Raw genomic sequence first — 18,606 nt, 5'->3', positions numbered from 1 at the left:
AGGCGGGTGGATCATGAAGTTAAGAGATCGAGATCATCCTGTCAACACGGTAAAACCCCGTCTCTACTAAAAATACAAAAATTAGCTGGGCACGGTGGCATGCACCTGTAGTCCCAGCTACTTGGGAGGCTGAGGCAGGAGAATTGCTTGAACCCAGGAGGCGGAGGAGGTTGCAGTGAGCGGAGATTGTGCCATTGCACTTCAGCCTGGATAACGAGAGTGAAACTCCAACTCAAAAAAAAAAAAGAAGAAGTGGCCGGGCGCAGTGGCTCAAGCTTGTAATCCCAGCACTTTGGGAGGCCGAGGCGGGTGGATCACGAGGTCGAGAGATCGAGACCATCCTGGTCAACATGGTGAAACCCCGTCTCTACTAAAAATACAAAAAATTAGCTGGGCATGGTGGCACGTGCCTGTAATCCCAGCTACTCGGGAGGCTGAGGCAGGAGAATTGCCTGAACCCAGGAGGCGGAGGTTGCGGTGAACCGAGATCACGCCATTGCACTCCAGCCTGGGTAACAAGAGTGAAACTCCGTCTCAAAAAAAAAAAAAAAAGAAGTGTGGCAAGCACCAACCCCACAAAAGTGACACAGTATGAGAAGGGCAAGGATTCTCTTAAAGCCTAGGGAAAGCACTTTTATGACAGGAAGTAGAGTGGCTATGGTGGGCAGCCTAAGCCAATTTTCCAGGAAAAGGCTAAAACTACAAAGAAGATTGTGTTAAGGCTTGAGTGCACTGAGCCCAACTGCAGATCTAAGAGAATGCTGGTTATTAAAAGATGCAAGCATTTTGAACTGGGAGTAGATAAGAAGAGAAAGGGCCACGTGGTCCAGTTCTAAGTGTCATATTTTCTTTTATTATAAAAACAAAATCTTGAGTTTATGTTCACTTCATGTCTTTGCAGTTCATCTTTTGGGAGGGAATAAGCTAGAGCCATCAATAAAATTCCACTTGTGGAGATATTTTAAAAAACAAATAAAAAATAAAGCCACACTATACATAATCTACTCTTAGCAAATATGGAGGAAGAATAAATATAAATGGTTTTAAATTGTTCCCAACTTCAACTAACACTTTTAGAAAGTTAAAGTCATTATTCACAGAAAGGTAATTATAATTAACAATAACTTGTGTATTTCAAAACAGCTAGAAGATTTGGAATAACACATTGCATGTAAGTATAGAAATATTACATGTACCCCATAAATATGCATAACTATTATGTATCAATTTTTAAGTCACTATGTTCACAAAAAACAGTGTTCTGAATTAGAATTATGAGTCTTCACCTTTTCAGCATCACAACTACATCTTTCACAATATCTTAACCCCCTAAAATAGATACATATATTTCTCTTTTTAAATTAAAGTGAATTAAAATTATTCAATCTTAAGATTTTTTAAAAAAACTTCTCATACCCTAGTACTCTGGCCTCAGCTAAATAGTTTCAAAACAATAGGATGTATAAAATTAACAACTTGTATAGCCTCTGAGTGCTAAAACATAATCACCAAAACTAATTCCAAGAAACTCCCAGTTTTATAAAAAATTGTTACTGCATTTTTGCAATGCATTTATTTATTTATTTATTTATTTAATTTATTTATTTAGAGACAGAGTCTCACTCTGTCACCCAGGCTAAGGGTGTAGTGGTGTGATCTTGGCACACTGCAACCTTTGCCTCCCAGGTTCAACCAATTCTCTTGCCTCAGCCTCCTGAGTAGCTGGGATTACAGGTGGCCGCCATCACACCCAGCTAATTTTTGTATTTTCGTAGAGATAGGGTTTCACCGTGTTAGCCAGACTGGTCTCAAATCCTGACCTCAGATGATCGACCTGCCTTGGCCTCCCAAAGTTCTGGGTTTACAGGAATGAGCCACCACACCTGGCCTGCAATGCTTATATTTAAGTCTACTTAGTTCGAGAAAGGTTTTCATCCAGTGACTCTTATTTCCAGTAAGTTTCTACTTGTGTTCTAAGAACAATAATAGTCTTGGGAACCGAGTACCAGTTTTAAATACTGAATAACCCTATAAGACCTAAATAGTTCAAAACTGTAATGTCTTGATTGACACCTGATAGTAAAAAAAGAGAAATTTTTAAAAAACAGCTTTTCATATTTTATCCATAACATTTACCCAAAAACTAAATTTTTATTTCTTAAAATTTCATTTTTTCATGCCTATTTCCTATGTGAGGCCAAAACACTCCTACCATAGCTGATGTGTAAAGAAGTATGCCTATAACTAAGCAACAAGACTACTGTGCTCATAAGACTTTTTAATGCAAACACCCTTAGTAACAAAGGGAAAAAATAAAAAGATATAAACACAATGGTTTACAAGTTAAATGATTTCTGAAACTGTCCAAAAGATGTTACAACCATGATATAAACAATATGTTGATACTTTCTAATTGGACATTACAACTTCAACTTACAGGCCTATTTTAAATAACAGTAATTGTACTTCCCTAAATTAAGGCTGGTATCACGTTACCGATGTTTTCTGACACTCTCCCAATCTCCTACTGCACACACATACACAGAATCTCTCAAATTTATTAGACTATAGCTTCTCTTCATTTGGCATGAATTTAGACATACAGAGAGGACTTGTAGCTCCATGACACAAATCTGCTTTAATATGCCTGATAGGTACCTTGTTTAGGATATTAGCTTTAACTTAAGGTAACTTTTAAAAAAATTCATTCTTTGATCTACCAGTGCAGTAACTTTATAACCAGAGAAATTAAGAACTACATTATTATGCAGGATTTACCTACAGTGTATGTATAAACAAATCTAATACCATGAAGTGCTGCTTCCGAATTTTGCTTCTTTCTTGAATAACTCTCAAATTAAAAATGCTGCATTATAACTACTCATACTCTGAAGTTTTCAAACACTATCCTTTAGATTCTTAAGTCTTTATGTTGCTATTTAGAATACTTACTCTTAAAACCTAGAATACTACATGTGATACTAAAGTCACATTTAATTCTAAAACAAAATCAGTAACTAGACTTTTTTTTAAACATAGAGTGCCAGAAAAGAGGGCATACATTTAAAAAGATAAAACTATAGGAAATGAGTGGCAGCAAAGGGAGTTCAATATACAATGTCATAATTAAAACTTGTAAGTCATTTTACACAATTTTCAAAAAGTGAAAAAATATTTCCTATGCACGTCGTCTTCACTTTTTGCAAAAAAAAAAAGTATAAAGCAAGTATTTTTAAATGGTTATTAAAACAGCTCAGAAAGCAGATAAAAAAATAAGTGGCAAAGAAAATCGGAGAAATTTAGGAAAAATAGCTTATGATGGGGGCTTAACACACACAAAGACATACACATACAGACAAAACCCAATAGTCAGCTAATAAATTTAATTTGAAACCTCTTATTTAAAAGTATTATAAACCGTTAAGAGAACATAAAAACAGTTATATACTTCATTTTAACCAAATAATGACATGTATAAGATACATTATGATTTCACTTTTCAGTTTACATACATAGCCTTTTGGAATATCTGTGTCTTCATTGCTTCCAGGGTCATTTTCTAAGTGCTGCTTGATTTTTTCTTCTAATCCCACAGCATCTGCTCCTTGATACTGATCAATTCTCACTTTGTTTCGAAAAAACAAAAATGTAGGTGTTGCTGATATATTGTTGGTGGCAGCTGTTCCCTAGAATTCACAAGTTGGACAGCGTTATGAATTAAATCTTAAACCACTTTGAATATTCATTCTATACCTTTATGGAAGTTAAATATCATAAGCATGAAGTAAAAACATGTAAAATACTGCATTCTTAATTGTTACTTAAGACAAAAATAGACCTGTTCCTAAAAGAGTTCCCCTTTGGGCATAGCTATATAACCCTTACACACACTATAAAGAACATTGTCTACATTTTTATCATTTTTACTGCTAAATATGTCATCCAGTAGAAAAATTAGTTTTCAATGCCGAAACTGTGCTTTACACCAGACAGGTCTTTCATAATTACAGGTATTTCTCAAAAAGAATAATCAAGAATGGTATTAATAAAGTGAACACAAACCACTACTACGAGAAAAAAAAGTGTCTATCTGGCTAGGCATGGTGGCTCATGCCTGTAGTCTCATAACTTTGGGAGGCCGAGGCGGGTAGATCACCCGAGGTTGGGAGTTCAAGACCAGCCTGACCAACATGGAGGAAAATTCATCTCTACTAAAAATATATAATTAAGCCAGGCACCGTTGCGGGCTCCTGTAATCCCAGCTACTTGGGAGGCTGAGACAGGAGAATCACTTGAACCCAGGAGGCAGAGGTTGCAGTGAGCTGAGATGGCGCCATTGCACTCCAGCCTGGGCAACAAGATCAAGACTCCATCTCAAAAAAAAAAAAAAAAGGAAAAAAAGTGCGCATCTGAAAAACAGTAGTCAATCTGCCTGTGAAAAACAGGCAATGTATTTTGCATTGCAACTGTCACCCAATTTTTACTCTTACAGAAATGTCTTTGGTCACCCATCAAACACATTCCAACAACTATCTTTTTAAATTCTTTCCTAGCTCTACAATTTTATAAGACTACTGAATGGAAATTACCTAATACCCACTGAGTATGCTAGTTTAAACTTTTCATGACAAGTATAAAAGAACCAGTAAAGCAAATATGGTACCTTACATATTCAAATATTATGAATGTCGCTACTATATTATTTAAAGAAAAAGAACATAAAGATGAACATAGGAATGTCTTCTCAAAGCCTCTAAGTTAAAAAACTATGATTGACCTTACAGAGAAGTGCTGTCCAAAACAATGGATATGTAGCACATGAGCTACATATGCAATTTTAAATTTTCTACTATCTATAATAAAAAAGTAAAATAAGTAAAATCAATTTTAATATTACAGCAAACCTAATATATACATTCTCAATCTAATCAACATAAAAAGATAATGCACTATTTTACATTTTTTTCATACTAAGTCTTTAAAATCTGATGTGTATTTTATACTTTCAGTACATCTCAATTTGGTTTTGCCACATTTAAAGTACTCAATAAACACAGGTAGCCACTGGTTACAATACCTGACAGCATAGCTCCAGGAAAAAGCACTTTCATATCAGAAACTGTGATTAAATCAGGGGCCAATAATACAGTTCAATAACTGTGACTAAGTGCTGAAACATAAACGTGTGTAACAAATCCCCAAACTAACTACAAACTACATAATATTCTAAAATGTTTACCACACTCAGAAACTTAACAAAGATAAAGTTGCAGAGCTATAGAGTTGTTCCTTAATCAGAACTAAAGACTCCACTTTTTAGTGTTGGAAAGAGCCTTCCAATTTTTTTTCCCCCTTAACAATTCCCCACATTTCTACATATACAAATACAGAACTGTCACATACCATTCCAACTAAGTAATAAGGGCAATTCACCTACAACACTGTGGCTCAATCAACAGTAATCAACATTTTGGCCAGGTGTGGTGGCTCCCACCTGTAATCCCAGTACTTTGGGAGACCAAGGCAGGCAGATCACAAGGTTAGGAGATGGAGACCATCCTGGCTAACACGGTAAAACCCCGTCTCTACTACAAATACAAAGAATTAGCCGGGTGTGGTGGCAATCGCCTACAGTCCCAGCTACTCAGAAGGCTGAGGCAGGAAAATCACTTGAACCCAGGAGGTGGAGGTTGCAGTGAGCCGAGATTGCGCCACTGCAATCAAGCCTGGTGACAGAGTGAGACTCCATCTCAAAAAAAATAAAAAAATAATAAAAAATAAAGTGATCAACATTTTAAAGTTTCTGCTCAGTACGTTGATTTGGAGATAAGATTACAAACTGATCAATTCAAACTGTAACCAAGAACTCCTTGCCATTGTTGTATAATCGGCCAATGCCTCAGGGGTAGAAGACATAATTGTAGGTTTGCAAAACATAACGAATGTAATACACAGAACTGCCAGGTGACTTATTAACAACATCATATTAATTTTATATCAGACAGTGATTAATACAAACCTGAAGCAATTAATAATGTGCTACTCTTAACTAAGGTAGCCATAATGACATCTGTAATAATGACATCAACATAACATCTTCCTATCTTCAAAGGAATAAGAACTATGTGCATAAAGAGATAAATGAAGAATATTAATGTTGGATTCAAATTTATTCAAAAGTAAATTTAAAAAGATTCCTTTCCCTTACCTGACACTGATGTACATCGACTTCCAAGAAAACAGCTTGTGGATATTTATTACTCATAGAACTGAATGCTGGGGCAATCCTCAAACATGGCCCGCACCTATGAGAAAAGGAAAAGGAACATTAAAATAACACTAAAGCACTCATTGATTAAACATAAACGAGAACAAACACTGATGTTCCTGGCTTTGACTCTCTGGCTTTTTTCTTTTTCTTTTTTTTTTTTTGAGACAGGGTCTCATTCTGTAACCCAGGCTAGAGTACAGTAGCATAACCATGGCTCACTGTAGCCTCCATCTTCCAGCCTCAAACAATCTTCCCACCTCAGCCTTCCAAGTAGCTGTAACTACAAGTGCATGTCACCACACCCAGCTAACCAGCTAGTTTTTTTTTGTTTTTGGACAGATAGGGTCTCACTATATTGCCCAGCTAGTCTCAAACTCCTGGGTTCAAGTGATCCTCCTGCCTTTGGCCTCCCAAAATGCAGACATTACAGGCATGAATCACAACCTTAGGCCAGATTCTCTGGTCTACTTGAGTAAGTTATTCATACACACTTGTATCAATACTATACTGTCTTAATGAGCCCAGATGTTCTATTTAGTCTTCATATCTAATAGTGTTAAATCTTCAAGGTTTGTTCTGAGAGAAATTAAAGAAAACCTAAATAAATGAAGGAATACACTCTGCTTATGAATTTGCAAACTCAATATTGCCAAGATACCGATTTTCCTCGATTTGATGTTTATAACTGATGTTGTAACATCAGCAGGTTTTCCTGTAGAATTTAACAAATTTCAATTCTAAAAATCCTCGAGAAATAACAGGACAGCCCAAGCTGTTTTGAGGTTCAAATCTGAAAAATGCTGTATTAATCAGATAAGAACTACCGTAAAACTTTATTAAGAGAATATAGTACTTGTACAAGAATGAGCAAACTGATTCAATCAGTTTTCTTTTTAAAGAAAAGTCCAGGCTGGGCGCGGTGGCTCAAGCCTGTAATCCCAGCACTTTGGGAGGCCGAGGCGGGTGGATCACGAGGTCAAGAGATCGAGACCATCTGGTCAATAGGGTGAAACCCCGTCTCTACTAAAAATACAAAAAAGTAGCTGGGCATAGTGGCACATGCCTGTAATCCGAGCTACTCAGGAGGCTGAGGCAGGAGAATTGCCTGAACCCAGGAAGTGGAGGTTGCGGTGAGCCGAGATCACGCCATTGCACTCCAGCCTGGGTAACAAGAGCGAAACTCTGTCTCAAAAAAAAAAAAAAAAAAAAGAAAAGTCCAGAAACAGACCCATCTCACATACAGTACTCTGATGTCTGAAAAACTTGATGTCGTATTGCAGTGGGAAAAGGATGGTCTTTTCAATAAATACTCCAGATCAACTGTATACTCACACAGGAGAAGTAATGAATCTCAACACATCATGCACAAAAACCAATTCCAGATGGGTTATAGATCTAAATGTAAAAGGTGAAACAATGGGGATTTTAGGAAAAAGTACAGAAGACACTTTCAAAACCTTGAAATATGCAGTGATTTCTTATACAAAACAAAAAAATACTCAAAAAAAAAGGAATGACAGACTAGACTATATTTGATAAACTGGAAGATTAAGACCTTTTAAGTCATCCAAAAATGTCTTTGAGAGACGGAAAAAGTATTTGCAAAACATCAAACAAAGGACTTAGACTTCTAGTATGTAAACAACTCCTAACAAAAAATAAGGACAAGACTGAACTGCAAAAGAAAAAGAATAAATGCTTGAATAGGCACTTGACAAATGAGATTATCCAAACAGTCAATAAATAAAAGTCAGCCAGGTACCGTGGCTCAAGCCTGTAATCTCAGCACTTCAGGAGGCTGAGGCAGGTGGATCACAAGGTCAGGAGTTTAAGACTAGCCTGGCCAAAATGGTGAAATTCTGTCTCTACTAAAAATACAAAAATTAGCTGGGCGTGGTGGTGAGCACCTGTAATCCCAGCTACTTAGGAGGCTGAGGCAGGAGAATCATTTCAACCCAGGAGGTAGAGGTTGCGATGAGCCGAGATTGTGTCACTGCATTCCAGTCTGGCAACAGAGCAAGACTCCATCTCAAAATAATAATAATAATAATAATTAAATAAATAAAGTCAAAAACTTTCTTTTATAAAGCAGGAAAGATGTTCTACTTCATTAGTCATCAGGGATACCAGGGAAATGCAGATTAAAACCAACTCTGCAAAAATAGTTACAAGAACGAAGTATTGTCAAGAATACAGAGCAACTAAACGTTTATATACTGTGACAGTGCAAGTTGGTATTAACTATTTTGGAGGGAAAAAAAGAAACTACTAGAAATACACCAACCCATCACCATTCCTGGGGGATGTATCTAAGAGAAATGTTTACCGTATTAGAACATCTGATAAAGTATTATTTTAGAACATCTGAAAAGTATTATTAGTAATATTTCTAAGAGTCAAAAATTAGAAACAATGAAATTTTTATCAACGAAAGAATGAGTAAGCTAATTACAGTTATACAATGAAATACTATACAATAATGAAAATAACTGATGTAAAACCTCTTGGAAAAATATAGATGAACCTCACAAATTTCTTACACTGAGGAAAGAAAGCAATATACAGTATACTAGCATATACTCTATGAGTCTATTTACATATGGTTCAAATACAGGCAAAACCAACCAATGGTATCATAAATCAGGACAGTGGTTACCTTAGTGAGTTACTGATAGAATGGGACTTCTGGAGGCTAGTAATGTTTTGTTTGTCTGGAAACTAATTAAATAGGTGTGTTCAGTTTCTGAAAATTCATTGAACTACATATTTCTAATTGCGTGCCACGTATGTCTCAATAAAAGTTTGCAGAAATAAGAAAAATGTTAGCCTTCTGATACAGAAATACAGGAAAAAGCAAATTCTAAAGCACAAAATAAAAACAAATGTTAAAACTCAAAGTTGTGATCAAGTCCACATTCTTAACATTTCAATCAGCATTTTTACCTTGTGTTATCCTCAAGCCACATATCAAAAATCTAAGAAAATAATATTTTACAGTCAACTAAATTAGTCTTAAACTTTAAAAATGGGAATATAAATTGCTACATCATTTTTCAAAAGCCATTGATTGATTGGGTCTTATCTATTCATTTTTAAATGAACACAAGCTGAGACCCAATAATCTCCCTTTGAAAGTCTATTCCATTTTAACAACACTTACTCTATTTCATAATAACAAGTAGTATAAGAAAGTTCAATGTAACATGTTTATAATAGTAAAAAGTCAGAATACCATCTAAACAGCAAGCAATGGAAAAGCAGTTTTAAAAGTCATGACACGGGTGAGGCATGCTAGCTCACGCCTGTAATCCCAACACTTTGGGAGGCAAAGACGGGTAGATCACTTGAGGCTGGGAATTCAAGACCAGCCTGGCCAACATGATGAAACCCCATCTCTACTGAAAACATAAAAATTAGCGAGGCATGGTGGCGCATGCCTGTAATCCCAGCCACTCAAGGCTGAGGCAGGAGAATCGCTTGAACCCAGGAGGCAGAGGTTGCAGTGAGCCAAGATCGTGCCACTGCACTCCTGCCTGAACAACAGAGCAAGACTGTCTTAAAAAAAAAAAAAAAAAAGTTATGACATGTCCACACCAGGGAATATTTTGTATTGCTTAGGGGCAAGAAAGTCTCATTGTAAAATGTTCTCTAGGATCACATTTTAAATCTATGTATATATGTAAACGCATATTAAAAAGATAGGCACGATGAACAGTTAGCATTAATTACTTAGGCAAGTGAGACTGGAAAAGGAAGAGGATTTCAGGAACACTTTATTAAGTATCCATAATTCTGCATTCTTTACTTTTATGCAATGAACAGGTGTTTTCATTTTAAAATATTAAATGAGCTGAGAATAAAGAATTTAATGTTAACTGCTTTTATACAGATGTCACAAATTACAGAGATATCCACACTGTAACACAATATATCCACTCATGAAAACTACCCTCCTGCAAAAGCACATACCAAAAAGAGAGGATTTATGGGAAAAGTAAGTTTGGGGCAAACTACCTGAAACCCATGCAACTTTATAACGAGATCACTAAGAAAGACAATAACTAGGTTGGACACCTCGGCTCATGCCTGTAATCTCAGCACTTTGGGAGGCCAAAGCGAGTGGGTCACTTTACGTGGGGAGTTCAAGACCAGCCTGGACAGCATGGTAAAATCCCATCTCTAATAAAAATACAATATTTAGCTGGGTGTGGTGGCAGGTGCCTGTAGTCTTAGTTACTCAGGAGGCTGAGGAAGGAGAATCACTTGAATCTGGAAGGTGGAGGTTGTAGTGAGCTGAGATTGCCAAGATTGTGCAATCCAGCCTGGGTGACAGAGCGAGACTTCTTCTCAAAAAAAAAAAAAAAAAAAAAAAGACAGTAAGACAGTAACCAGGATTTACAAAAAAGATGGACAACCTAGCATGTGGCTCAGAGCTGGAAGCTACCTTGAGGAATATTTGAAATGAACAAAATTAACTGGAAGTGATGCTTAGGTGTTGTCACAAAGCAGACTGAAATGGAGCTCTGAGCCAGTGAGGCTGCCATTAAAGAAGGGACAACAGAAAATGTAATACTTAAAATAAACCCTTCTGGGGAACAAGCGCTAGGTGTAGGCACTCTTATTTAATTTCATTAACTTTCTTAAAATAAACATGAAAGGGGATCTGCCTGTGTGGCTAAGAGCTTTCTGCTTCCAGATGAAGGTTTTATTTCTATTTTTCACTACCCAGGAAAAATCACATATGAACCAATACAACTTCCAAATCACACTGACAACTCTCTATTCATCAATTATTTATTAGCTAACTGGTGTTACAGACATACATCCTGCAGCTGAAAAGACTATTAAAATTATGGTTACTGTGCAAAAATCTGTTTCAAGATTTAACTTTATCTGGATTCTTTCATTTTAGTTATCCATCATAGGTTGGAACTTTAGTCAAAAATCAAAATACATCGTAAAGCAGAGAAGCATAAGCATATACAAAAGAACAAATACATACAGCGGAGTACTTTCACAAACCAATCATTCAAATAAATTGATTATTTATTTATTTATTTATTTAGGGTTTCACTGTGTCATTCAGGCTGAGTATAATGGCATAATCACAGCTCACTGCAGCCTCAATCCCTCAGGCTCAAGTGATCCTTCCACCTCAGCTTCCTGAGCAGCCGAGACTACAGGCACATGCCACCATACCCAGATAATTTTTGATGTTGTGTAGACACAAGGTCTGCCTATGTTGCCCAGGCCGGTCTCAAACTTCTAGTCTCAAGTGATTCTCCCACCTTAGCCTCCCAAAGTGTTGGGATTACAAGTGTGAGCCACCGTGCCCAGCCAGTTGATCATTTTACATAAGATATTTGCCTCCTAAACATGAGCAGTTAAGAGTAAACACATTTCCATTAGCTGAGATCATGAACAAGTCACCTGATTTCTCTGTATAAAATAAAAGAACTAGATTATCCAGGGACTTTTCCCAACTCTAAAATATAATGCTCCCAGTATGCCTGAATTTCAGAATGACACCTTTTTCTCTTGCACACACCTTGATTAGCAGCCCTTAGCACAATTTAGGATTTTTTATTTCATAGCAAAAGGTTCAAGACATCTAGTCCAGAGATTTAAAATTAAGGGGAAAAAAGTTATTTTTCTACTCTAAACCTTCTCTTTGACTGAAAACTTATCTGCTTATTCCAATATATAAAACGTGTATGTTGGAAGGATTTTGAGTTATGCTCTCTGAAAAAAACAATACAGTAAACCGCTAGCTTTCTACAACGTATAAAAAAATAAACCTGGCCAGGCACAGTGGCTCTCACCTGTAATCCCAGCACTTGGGAGGCCAAGCCTGGTGGATCACCTGAGGTCAGGAGTCCGAAACCAGCCTGACCAACATGGTGAAACCCTGTCTCTATTAAAAATACAAAATTAGCCAGGCCTGGTGACACATGCCTGTAATCTCAGCTACTTGGGAGGCTGAGGCAGAAGAATCGCTTGAACCTGGGTGGTGGAGGTTGCAGTGAGATGAGATTGCTCCATTGCACTCCAGCCTAAGCAACAAGAGTGAAACTCTATCTCAAAAAAAAAAAAAAAAAAAAAAAAAAGAAAGAAAGAAAGAAAGAAACTCACAGAACTAAAACTTTAAAACAGATATAGCCTAATATAATTAACTAATAAGTAAGAACTGAAGACCAGAAAATGACCTGCCCAGACCAAACACTCTAGCTGGTGGCAGGGCCACAACTAGAACAGGCAATTCCTAAATATATCCAAGATCAGCTTTCTTTGAAACAACTACATTAGCTTCTTTTTAATACATTTTTTTCTACAGTCACACTATAAAATAAATTCTGTTTCATGAACTAGCTAACTGTCCTTCCCTATCTGCTACAGTAGCCAGTGTCTTATCTTGAGCAACAACTCGTGTAAACACATACATCTGATAAGTGGATTAAAAAAATGTATGCTTTCTAAAGCCACCGTAGAAGGAGTTTTTTGTTTTTTCTTCTTTTTCCATGCAGGGTAAGACTTTAAGCAATTTACACATGTACTATATTTACTAATGGGCAGGCTTAATCACAATTGGTGTTATTAATTACACAAAACAGCTAGCATTCATTGGACACTTACTATATGTTATACATTCACAAACTCATGTCACCTTATTTAAGCCTTATAACTCCCAAGAACAAATTGCTAAGCTAGAATTCGATCCCAGAACCCAACTCTTAACTGACTGCTAAAAAGTCCAAAACAGTGGCCTATTCAGTGCCTTTTGTTGTTATTTCCAAATCAATTGCCAAGATTAAACTATGTGCACACTCTTGAAAGATAGCCAGACAGACTACATGACTATATGGTTCTATTTCTAGAAAGTTCAAATACAAGCAAAACTGACCTGTAGTGTCAGAATTCAAGAGTAATGGGAAGAAGACTGGGAAGGTGCAGGGACTCTGGAGTGCTGGTAATGAGCTATTTCTTGTACATTTTTGTACACTTGTTGTACTTCAATAAAACGTTAACTTAAAAACTAAAGCAACACTGTTCTCTGAAGACTAGGGCTTCAACATGCTCTAGTCTTAGAGCTACCTACTTCACTTGCTAACATTTTCTCCCTTGCTTTCTATGGACTACTGGGCCTGCTAACTCTGTGATTCAATAAACTACTTTCAGTCCTCAGTAATTTCCTGGTATATAATTAACATATGTTTAATAGCCATTTAATTAATTATTTGAACAAGCTACCGTTAACTATTAGAATTAAACATCCTAATATACATTGATATCCTTCTTGGATTCTAACAAACCCTAGCAAACTACAAAGGCAGATCTGCTTTAAGAAAATTCAACACATCTCCAGCCTAAGCAACATGACAAAACCCCATCTCTACAAAAAATTTAAAAATTAGCCAGGTACAGTGGTACATGCCTGTAGTCTCAACTACTGCAAGGGCTGAGTTGGGAGGACCACTTGAACCCAGGAGGTTGAGGCTGCAAATGAGCCATGATCACACCACTGCACTCCAGCCTAAGCAACAGAGCAAGATCCTGTCTCAAAAAACCCAGGGCATAGTAAACATTACAACAGTGATACATTCATCAATTCAAGACAAAAATCATTCACGCTATTTAAAAGGTGGGGCGGGGGACACGACGACGATGACAGGGATGATGGGATGACAGACAACACAGTGTATATATTTTTAATCACTTACCTACAAACCTGGTAACTTAACAACAACAAAACTGGTACTACTTATAACCACTAAAATGTATCTGGGCGTCAGTAAAGATTTGGAGACACCTGTTTAAAAACGTTACCAGAAAGAATATCAGAGAGTGAACTGAATTGCAGACAGAGGTATAAATTATTCAACGAAATGCATACTTAAAATTGTAAGGCTCTGTGCAGATACACAGAGATAGATGCACACTTCTTTTCTCCTTAGTCTGGGAAGAGCAAGAATAGCACTTTACAATTAAAATGATGCATTCACTAATGGGACATTAAACAAGATATTTAATCTCTCTGTGACTCAATGTCCTCAACTGTTAAACAGGGATGGCTGTTAGGGTTGTTCTCAGGAATGAATTAGTCAATATAAAGAGTTTAAACAAGTTCCTTACACAGAGTAAGACTATGTAAGGATTGACTGTTTTAATCCTTAAAAAATACTCTGGGAAAAAGGTGTTAACCATTCAACGAGGAAAAGACAGTGTTTTTGATAGACAAACGGTGTTGGAAAAATTGGATATCCACATGCCAAAAAATAAATTGGACCCTAACTTTACAACATATACCAAAATTTACTCAAAATGGATCAAAGACCTAAACTTAAAAGCTAAAACTATAAAACTCTCAGCTGAACACATAGGGAGAAATCTTCATGACACTGAATCTTGTAATGATTTCTTGACTATGACACCAAAAGCACAGGCAACGAAAGTATAGATAAATTGGACTTCATCAAAATTAAAAACTTGTGTATTAAAGGACACCATCAAGAAAAAGACAACCCACAGAATGGAACAAAGTGTTTGCAAATTAAATATTAACATCCATAATATATAAAGAACTCCTGCAAATCAAAAGGTGAATGGGTACACGAAATTTGCCATATATATAAATGGAATACTTTATGCAGTTATAAAGAATGAAATTCAGAGACATCCTAAGACATGGATGAAACTTGAAAACACTACGCCAAATGAAGTCAAAAGGAAAAATATTGTTATGATTTCACTTAGGTGCCCCAAATTGCCAAATTTATGGAGATGGAAATCATGATAGAGGCCAAGGATATAAATAGGGAGGGGCAAGTTACTGATTAATGGGTATAGCTTCGTCCCTTTGGAGAAGTGAGGATGGGGAGTCATCCTTTAATGGATGTAGAATTTCTGTCTCAAGGCCTAGGAAACATTGGTGATGGTGGCACAACACTGTGAATGTAGAGTCATGCCTGGGTATCCATGGGGGGTTAGTTTCAGGACCTCCAGCAAGACACCAAAATCACAGATGCTCAAGGGCCTGATAGAAAATGGCACAGTATCTGCATATAACCTGTGTCCATTCTCCCATATACTTTACATGATCTCTAGATTACTTGTAATACCTAATGTAAATGCTATGTAAAATAGTTGTTATACTGTATTGTTTAGAAAATAATGACAAGAGAAAAAGTCTGTACATGATCAGCACAAATGCAATGTTTTCCCCCAAATATTTTCTATCTTTATTTGGTTGAATCCATAGATACAGAGGGCTGGCTATCCTTAAGGCCAATGACTTATACTCTTAAAAATAGTTAAAATGGTCAATTTTATGTTACATATATTTTATTATAAGCTGCTAAAGATTCTTACACAGGAGAACAATCTATGTATCATTTTAGCAAAATTTAGACTGAGAATGGATAAAGCATAGAGGTTAAGAAAAAGAAATAGGTTTAAAATAGGGTTGAAAAGGAAATGAAATAGATGTTGGAGAAACTATGCCCTCAGTCTAAACTGGGACAGCATTAGCTTTGATCTAAGAGGTTTCTTACAGGATTTCACTGAATACAGTTGTGACTCTAATACTGATCCGCCATATACATACATTTGGGGTCCTATCGACAATGAGTTTAGACAGGATGTATTAATGGCCAGTATGTTCGAGGAACATTAAAGGTAAATACAGTCTTACCAGATTTGTAAATGTAATATAAATACGCTTTTGAACTTAAAAGTTCTCTAAATTCAAACATTAACTTTCCCTAAGTTACTACAAAGAAAAATAATTTTAATTCCACTAAAATACCTTTTTAAATATAACAGTTCTTTACCAATCAATGTCTGCAGTTATGCTTATGCTTAAATTACATCACATTGATGATAAAAAAAAATTTTTTCCTTCACAGCAATGTTTCTCCACTTTTCTCACATCAATATTTATTACCCTATTATCTCTCCCACCGCTATGGTAAGGGGAAAAACTATCATTGAAGGACAAAAGTTTAAAAGCTTCAACTGGCCAGAATTAGAAAAATCAACTAAAAGTGAGACTCCTTATTGAAATCATATCCTCCATCTTCCACTGTGGCCTAGATACTTAATGTACTACAGGTATTCCCTTATTATTAAGAATACAGGGCTGGGCGCGGTGGCTCCCGCCTGTAATCTCAACACTTTGGGAGGCCGAGGCGAGTGGATCACCTGAGGTCAGGAGTCCAAGATCAGTCTGGCCAACCTGGTGAAACCCGTCTCTACTAAAAATACAAAAATCATCTGGGCGTGGTGATGGGCGCCTGTAATCCCAGCTACTCAGGAGGCTGAGGCAGGAGAATCCCTTGAACCCGGAAGGCGGACGCTGCAGTGAGCCGAGATCGCACGATTGCACTCCAGCCTGGGCGACAAGAGCGAAACTCAGTCTCGAAAACAAACAAACAAAAGAATACAGACATTACGAAACTGCTAAAAATGAGAAAACATATTTATAGAACTCTGACATTCCTTTTAGGTGTTTTAATATATATGACATCACTTATTCTTTTAAATTTGGTAAATGCAAAACTCCACATATCATATAGGTATTCTAGTCCACCATATGAAATCCAAGGTACTATCCTTTTTCAATTCGGCGTACGAGAGACTGGTCCAAAAATAAATCGTAACTTGTTTTCCTATCTATCTGCATCCATTTCCTAAAACGACATAATTGTAATGCCATCATTTATATACTAAACATTTAGTGAACCATGTACTAGAAACTATGTTTTTTTGCTCTGAAATCCAAAATACTGCCTTGTGTTTATATAGTTACCCGGAAGAGAAAGTGTGTTACATCAACAGTGATACCAGTAGTAGAGTGCTCCAACTTAGATGTATAAATAACGCCAAGGGGTCACGGAAAATTAAACGGAGACCTCTAATACTTCTAAGTAAATACTATCGACATACTCGAGAGATCTGTGAAACACACACACACACACACACATTCGTGAAATCTTGGTTCCCAATGCCGAGTTCCAATATGAGATTCTTACACAGGAACGTTATTACACATTCATTATAAAACGTCCCCCAGTTCTGCGACCTATAATTTGACTGATATTTAACAAAAACAGTTAACATTTTTCAAGATCCCTGTCTTCTTAAATCAGTGAAAAACAGAGCCTGGTCAACCTAAGACATCCGGCTACCTGTCCACCTGAAATACACTACATACGGACTGTCGTGTGTGACCAGTTGCGATCGCACACACAGAGGAGTCTAAGCTACAAGTTAGTGGCCGAACGGAGAACAAAGAAAGTTTAAATAATTTTAAAAAGCACCCAAAACCAACGTCAACTGAGCTCAAAAGGCATTCGCAGAAATTTAGGACTAAGAGCTACGCTATTCGTTGGATCGCCCCATCTCAATCTTCAAAGGCTTTCGAGACATGCAGGTCATGAATCGAAGCAAAGTGTTCAGTGGATTAGCTTTTTGTAGCTCCGGAGATGCCAATGACAGCTGGCTCCGCAGGAAGACGGGGTCAGGCTCGGGCAAGGGTGGCCGGGGCAGAGAAGCCCCAAGAGCAGAGTTTGTCGGAGGACTGAAAAGGAGCAGGGGAGGAATCTCCCGAGCTGGGGCAGCCGGCCAGCCGGGCCTCCGCGCCCGCCCGGGAGTCCCCTGTGAATCAATGGGGGCTCGCACCCGAGACAGGAGGCCTCATTCCGGCAGCTGCCTGGGGCTGCGGCCACCGCCGGACATTCCGGGGCAAGAGACAGCGGCTAGGAAACCAGGGCCGACAGAGAGTGAAAGGGAAGGACGGAAGGACGGGCGGGGACCCGCAGGGCTCGAGACTGGCCTCACCCTCTCATGGTGAATTTGACCACGGCGAGTCTGGAGCCCGCGCCGCTCAGCTCTGGCTGGAAATCGGGATCGCTCCCGACCGGCTTCACCCCCACCATCCTCGCAGAGAACCCGGCAGGGTGGCCGTCGAAACTGAAGGAGAAGATGACCTGGGAGAGGAAGCAGAGACGCTCAGGAAGACCGAGGCCTGGATAGAAGAGGCGGCGACCGCGGCGTCTACTCCCGGGACTCTCCGTGCCGAGTCACGCCAGGGAGCGGAGCGGCCGAGGGGGCGGGGAGGGGAGGGGGAGGGGAGAGGCGAAGGAAGGCTAGGCGGGCGGCACCCAGCAGCCACCGCGCGGCAGGGCAGACGGCGCTTGCGCGCCTTGACGTCATTTCCGCGCCGTCCGTTTTGGCCTTCACTGCCCAATCCCAAAACACAAAGCGTGCCCCTCCTTCGACTGAGTAGCCCGTGCTACCTTGAGCGGCGCAGGCGCAGACGTATAATGGTCACGTGCGCA

At 38.1% G+C, this 18,606-nt stretch overlaps 1 protein-coding gene across 3 annotated transcripts in view; it reads right to left on the bottom strand.

The window, feature by feature from the left end:
- The window catches only part of TXNL1 (thioredoxin like 1), a 35,460-nt gene extending 17,060 nt beyond the window's left edge, over positions 1-18,400 (bottom strand). For 2 of the 3 annotated variants that reach the window (XM_010336780.3, XM_074383372.1), the window contains exons 1-3: positions 18,107-18,400; positions 6,209-6,305; positions 3,513-3,686 (exon numbers count right to left, since the gene is read on the bottom strand). In XM_010336780.3, the coding sequence (XP_010335082.1) occupies positions 3,513-3,686; positions 6,209-6,305; positions 18,107-18,204 (369 nt within the window). In that variant the 5' untranslated portion in view covers positions 18,205-18,400. The remainder of the gene's footprint in view (positions 1-3,512; positions 3,687-6,208; positions 6,306-18,106) is intronic. The other variant, XM_003926048.3, reaches the window with a different exon arrangement.
- Between the last annotated feature and the right edge of the window lie 206 nt (positions 18,401-18,606).

The sequence above is a fragment of the Saimiri boliviensis genome, chromosome 13 (genome assembly GCF_048565385.1).
Source record: "Saimiri boliviensis isolate mSaiBol1 chromosome 13, mSaiBol1.pri, whole genome shotgun sequence".
NCBI lineage: Eukaryota > Metazoa > Chordata > Mammalia > Primates > Cebidae > Saimiri > Saimiri boliviensis.
This window is presented reverse-complemented; position numbering and strand designations above follow the sequence as displayed.